Raw genomic sequence first — 6,460 nt, 5'->3', positions numbered from 1 at the left:
TCAGTACCCTGTTTTATGCGAAGTCCTGCAGGTGAGAAATGACAAGATGAGCCTGAGAAATCCCTCGATATCCACCCCAGCTCAGTGTTATACACACTGTGTGACCTTGACAAACTTTGGTTTCCTCATCTGTAAAACTGAAGCAACTATGATTTGATCATCTACCCTACAGGATACTTGTAAGAAACAAATGAGCTAATGCATAAGAAAGCACGATGTAATAAAAAAACAAAAAAGTGCCACATTGATATTTCTTCTTGTTGCCACAAAGGGAAAAGACTTCATTATTTCCCCTTCCTTATGCCAGTGGGCACTGTCCTCCCCTCCCAGCCCCAGACACTCTGGACAGTTGGATAGATGACCTCCTGCTCCTGTAGCAAGTGACCAGGTACTCCAGTTAACTCCCCCTATGCCTACCTTATTCTTTTTCCCTGAACATTGCTCCCAAAGAGTTAATGATTGAGCAGAATCCAACCGATAACCTCTGACCAATCTTTGAAGGGAACGAGCCCCCTATAAAACCAGCCCCTCAGGGCCATGCCAGGCGCCTTCTCTCCAAGCCAGTGTTTTGAGAGAACATCCTTCCACCATGAACTTCTCAGGAAAGTACCAGCTCCAGTCCCAAGAGAATTTTGAAGCCTTCTTGAAGGCTGCTGGTAAGTGCTTAGGAAAACAGCCTTTGGGCATCAAATGTTGGGATCAAAGGGACAGGGGCATTATACTTGTGGTTGCCAGAAGGGATGAACTTAAAATACTAACAGGGAATCTGCAGCAAGTGAAATAATCCAACTAGTGAGGCTCTGGGCAGGCATTCGGGAGCTTGGGTTGGGTGTCAGGGTGAAGAACAACAGAATGAGGAGTCAGATCTGAATGTGAGCCTTGGCTCTGCTCTTAATTCATTCGGTGACATGGATTGCATCATCTCACTGCTCTCAATGTTGGCTTCCTCATCTGGAAAATGGGGATAATAATACTCCCTACCTCCCAGGGCTGTCAGGAGACCCAAATGAGATCCTTTGGCTCTTAGATGCCTTCTAGGTCTGAATGTCTGTTGTATGAACTAGGTCTACCTGATGACATCATACAGAAGAGAAAGGATACCAGGGGAATGATCGAAATTGTACAAAATGGAAATCACTTCAAGTTCATCGTTAACAACGATAACCAAATCCAGGTGAACGAATTCACCCTGGGGGAGGAGTGTGAGCTGACCACTCCCACTGGAGGAAAGGTCAAGGTAAGAATATAAGTTAATTCAATTTAGGGCATGTTATTCATTAAGGTGCCGCGTATTAGCCTCTGGGCTAAGCCCTGGAGGAGATGCAAAATTAGCTAAAACTTGGTCCATAACCCCCTGGAGTAAGCTAGCAGCCTGCTAGGGAGATAAGACACAAACATATCTCTGTTGGCCAACGTGTTGCAAGATAGGTAGATTAGATGAAAAGCAGTCTGGTGGAATATGGTATAGAGGACCAGCCAGGAAGCAGTGCCTCCAGCCCATGCTGGCTGTGTTCAGTAGCTGACTTGTCTCCTTCATAACCCAGCCCCCTCCTACATTTTCAGTCTTCTCACACCTTACTCCCTGATACATACTCTGCCATCCAGTGACCCTGGCTTCCCAGCTGTTCATGAAACGAGACCCTCCATCTCTCAGCTCCAGCATTCTCCCTGTCTATCCCCCATGTCTGGAATGCTCTCACTCCTCCGCTCAGACTGCTGACTCTGCTGGCTTCCTTAAAGTCCCAACTGTAATCTCCCCCCACTCTTCTACAAGAAACCTTCCCCAACAGTGCAGATTTTCACAATCTAGCCAATAACCCACAGATGCTCAGCTTCCTTAAAACTGTAATATGGCGAATCTTCAATCAACCTTGTCTTTGGCTGAAAAAAAAAAACAGACAACTTTCCCCAACCGCTTAGTTCTAGGGCCTTCCCTCTGTTAATTATTTCTCACTTATCCAGTCTATGACTTGTTTGTACCTGTTTGCTTATTGTTTCCCCGGTTAGATTGTAAGCTCCTTGAGGGCAGGGACTGTCTTCAGTACTTAGTACAATGTGACACATCTTAGACGGTTAATAAATATTTATTGACTGACTCACAGACAGCAAAAGGAAGAGAAGAGAAAAGGGGAGAGGAGGAAAAGTAAGGAAAGGGCTAAGAGAACTAGAAAACAATCCAGCCAGTGAAGTATAGAAACAAGAAGTTCTGCAGGGAATCTGGCTTGGCACTTACTCAGGGGTGTGCTGGAGCCAGCTGAAACCGGCAGGAGATGCCAGCCCATTGTTAAATTTTAAGTGTGAGCATTTACCCCTCAGAAAATAGTAAACACTACAAATCAAGGACTGATTTATTGTTTTATTGATTGCCTACTTTAAAGTGATGGAGAAAGTGTTAACACTGCAAATAATACTCAAATGTTAATACTACAGATTATAATGGAAATTTGTGTGTACATTTTTTCCCTCCAGAAAACCAGTTGTTGCACATTTACCAGTGCATCCCTGGCTCACCCCCAGTCCCTAGGGCTTGCCAGAGCTAACTCTTCTGTCTCCCTACAGGGTGTAGTGAATCTAGAAGGAGGTAACAAGCTGGTAACAATTTTGAAAGCAATGAAGTCTGTCACTGAACTGAATGGAGATATACTCACCACTGTAAGTGATCAGGTGTTTCTCTTCCTGCTTGGTTGTGGGGGATGGATCCAAAAAGCATTTGGAGAACATATACTAGGTGTCAAGTACTGGGGCTGCCAATAGAATAAGGGAGGCAGTGCCTGCTCTCAAAGAGGAGGGAAGAGGGGATGAGGGAAAGACAGGTGAGGGGATGGAGGACAGTAGAGAAGAGGGAGAAAAGAGGGGAGGAGAGAAAAACATGGAGGACAGCAGGGATGGAGGAGGGAAGGGGAGGAGGTATTGCCCAACACCCTGAGTAAAGAAGCATGTAACCTTTATGGCAGACTCCCAGGGAGTTGGGTGGGTGACCCCTAATGCTCCTTTCAGCTAAAAATCCATGATCCTATCATCCCTTCACCCCCAGTCACCTAATCCTCTACCCATTCCTGCTAATCCCCCTTCAGGCATTAAACCCTTTTCCAGCTGGCATCTCTGTCATCCTTACACTGTGAACCTTGCTGGGAATATTTATATTTTTAAATGGGGCCCTCGAAGACCCCAAAGACAGCTCCCCAGGGTTCCCTCAGGAGGCATGGACAATCCAAACAAAAACCCAGAAAGATTGCCAAACCTATCTCTAGTATATCTAACATACAAGAGTCATTGATGGGTATCACATGCTGATATACTGCAAGACATTCCAGGAAAGATTAACACTGGATTTCTTCTTGGCTTTCAGACCTTTACCTTGGGTGATGTTGTCTGCAAGAGAATCAGTAAGAGAATTTAGACATGTCTGCTTTCCATTTATTTTTACTGTGTGAAATTGGTACAATAAAATGTGGCTTGTTAAAAAAATCTGTCTTTTGAATGACTTTACAAGCATATGTTTATTCAAGGTTTTAGTGATGCCTTTTATTCTTACATCACAACCATTTCTGAATTCACTGCACCTGCCTCCCCACCCCCAATGAGCCTCACCTTACAACAAAGAAAAGCAGGCAAGCAAAACCAAACAACAAAGTGACTCCATTTGCTAGTATATACACCCTTCTGCACCCATTGTTACCCACCTCTCCAAGGAATGGAGGGAGCCAGAAAAAGTGAATAGTTTGAAAGATTTTTGCAGATTATCATTCACCTAGAAAGAAATGGTGCTGACTTTGGCCTTGATGGAATAAGTTGTTACCTTGTAGGGTGATTTTAGGGGGCTTGTGACTCATGTCCCCCCATTCCTCACCAACACCCCCACAAGCACCATTATTTCTATTTCCCTAATTCTGTACCTAAAATGCCTAGGTAAGAAACATACCTTTAGATCAAAGTATTTTGAGTCCAAAAGCTCTTGGTTACAATGTGTGTATGTGTGTGTGTAGGTGTGTGTGTATGTGTTTTAAATGAGAAGGGTATTTTTTAGACCAGCTATGTAGAATAGGACCTTGAAGACACCAGCTGAAGGACCCATTTTTCTAGTAAACAATGAGGAAGATTTGGGTTATGAAGCTCACATCTGAGAGGGGAAGCCTAATTGAGGAGCACAGCCTTAACTTCGGCAAGGCAAGGCCTGTCCCAGGATTTAAAAGGACAACATGCAGTCAGCTCTGACAATCCTTTGGCTGCATGAGAACCACAGAGATGTAACCTGACTTACAGAATCACAGAATTTCAGGGGTGGAAGGAATTTCAGAGGCCATCTAGTCCAAATCATAGCTGAAGAAGAAGATTCCCTCTACATCACACCTGATAAATGATCATCCATAATTTGCATGAAGACCTCCAGTGAGAAAGAATCTGCTACCTTCAAAGCAACCATGTCTCTGTTTCAGGCAGCTGGTGATGTAATGCTTAGGGTACTTGGCCTGGAGTTAGGAAAACCTGAGTACAAATCTTGTCTCAGATACTTCTTAGCTGTGTGACCCTGGGCGAGTCACTTTGCCTCAGTTTCCTCATCTGTAAAGTGGGTTTGATAATAATAGCACCTGCCTCCCAGAATTGCTGTAAGGATCACATCAGACCATATTTGTAAAGTTAGCAAGTGTCTGGCACTATATAAATGCTTATTCCTATCCTCTTTTGGATTGCTCTAACAGGCATTTTTTTCTTACATCAGAAAGAAACAAGAATAATCTGTGAAATTTGGAAGCTATGATATGGTTGGCTTGGGTAACCTCCTTCTCTCTTCTATCTTCCCCACCATCCTATGTGGCAGCTTCCTCAGAGTAACAACAAAACAATAATAACAACTAATATTTATATTATACTGTGAGGTTTGCAAAACTCTCTCAGGAGGTAGGTGCTATTACGATCCCCATTTCACAGATGAAGAAACTGAGACACTGAGAGGTTAAGTGAATTGACCAGGGTCATACAGTGTCTGAAGCTAGATTTGAACTCAGTCCTTCCTGACTCCAGGTTCTGCATTCTAAACACTGCACCACTTTGCTTGGGCGCCTCAGTGCCTCAGGTTTGTTGCATAGACAGAGTTTTGTACCTCTTATGCCAGACTGTTGGTTTCCATTCCAGTTCTTTCTTCCCTAATTGCCATTTCTTTTCCATTTTTTTCTAGTGTTCTCATTTCATGTATAAAAACATTTCAACTCTTAAGAACAACAATAGCAGCAACAATAACTCTGCTTCCTCTCTTCGGGGTATTCTAGTTGAATTTGTACCTAAGCAGTACTTTTCTTTGGGGCTTTGCTGGTAAATGTTTGAGTCATTCTCTTCTTCTAGGTTTGTGCCTTAAGTACCCTTGTCATCATAACAGCGGTTTTGGGTGGGGTTCCTTTTTTTGTTGTTTACTTATTTTTCCAGACTATTTTCTGATTTCAGACTCTAAGTCAGGCCCAGGCTCTGCAAAATTCTAAACAGAAGATCCGGGCTGGTTCTGTTGCTGCTTCCTTGGGGTATGGAGTGTTATATAATTCCAGACTCTCAGGGATGACTCAGGATGGGGACCTGCAAACTTTCAATGCCCCAAAGTAGAGCCCTCAGATTCCAAATCTAGAATTTCTACAGTCACTAACTCTCTCAGCCCTGAGGTTCTGAGAGCAGTTTGCCCATCCCTCTTCCCATAATCAGGTTGGGACCATTGTCATTTTCTCAGGAATCTTCCTATGAGGAAGTCTACCTTTTTGTTTGCCTTGGCTGAACACAGAAAGCAGCAAAGTCTATTCACCTCAAAATGAGAGTGGTCATGGAAAATGGGTACAGACTCTTCTTTCAGAGCTCCAAAGTTAGGTGCCAAGTTAAAGAGACATTTCATTTAAGACAGTAAAGAGGGTTGGGGAAATTACCTGGTCAAGCACCAATAGACTTTTGGAGTGGGAAAATTAGGGACAAGGAAGGAAGGAAGAAGGGAAGAAAGAAAAAGAAAGTAAGAAAGAAAATAGATCTTCAAGAAGGATATTTTAAAAATTCAGTGCAGGATGTTGCATTGAAATTGATAGTTAAAGCAAGATTGATAAGGGTTTCTCATTCAGGTAAAACTTCAGCCTGAAAACTAAAGCATGATCCTAATATTATTATGTAATATGTAGAGGGCAGCTAGATGGTGCAGGAGACAGAGTGCCACGCTTGGAATCTAAAACCTCAGTTCAAATCTGGCCTCAGGCACTAGTTATGTGACCCTGGGCAAGTCACTTAACTCTATTTGCCTCAGTTTCCTCATTTGTAAAATGAGCTAGAGAAGGAAATGGCAAACGACTCCAGTGTCTTTGCCAAGAGAACCTGAAAAGGTATCACAAAGAGTTGGACAACCCTGAAAAATGAATGAACAAAAGAAAAGGTTAAAAGAAGCAAGAGTTGGGGGAGGGGAGAGTCTCAACTTGCTTCCATATAGGTATACCAGGAC

General features: G+C 43.3%; 1 protein-coding gene across 1 annotated transcript; it reads left to right on the top strand.

Annotated features, from left to right (window-relative positions):
- Window positions 1-540: 540 nt before the first annotated feature.
- On the top strand, window positions 541-3,468 carry LOC110204664 (fatty acid-binding protein, liver-like). The gene is made up of 4 exons (XM_020980781.2): window positions 541-656; window positions 1,065-1,237; window positions 2,560-2,652; window positions 3,350-3,468. Exons 1-4 carry the CDS (start codon window positions 590-592, stop codon window positions 3,398-3,400), a joined length of 384 nt encoding a protein of 127 aa, XP_020836440.1. The 5' UTR covers window positions 541-589; the 3' UTR covers window positions 3,401-3,468.
- Window positions 3,469-6,460: the final 2,992 nt, after the last annotated feature.

This window comes from Phascolarctos cinereus, unplaced genomic scaffold (assembly GCF_003287225.1).
Source record: "Phascolarctos cinereus isolate Bilbo 61053 unplaced genomic scaffold, phaCin_HiC Scaffold_829;HRSCAF=1481, whole genome shotgun sequence".
NCBI classification, from domain to species: Eukaryota; Metazoa; Chordata; class Mammalia; order Diprotodontia; family Phascolarctidae; genus Phascolarctos; species Phascolarctos cinereus.
Note: the sequence above shows the minus strand (reverse complement) of the source record. Positions and strands in the feature narration are given on the sequence as shown.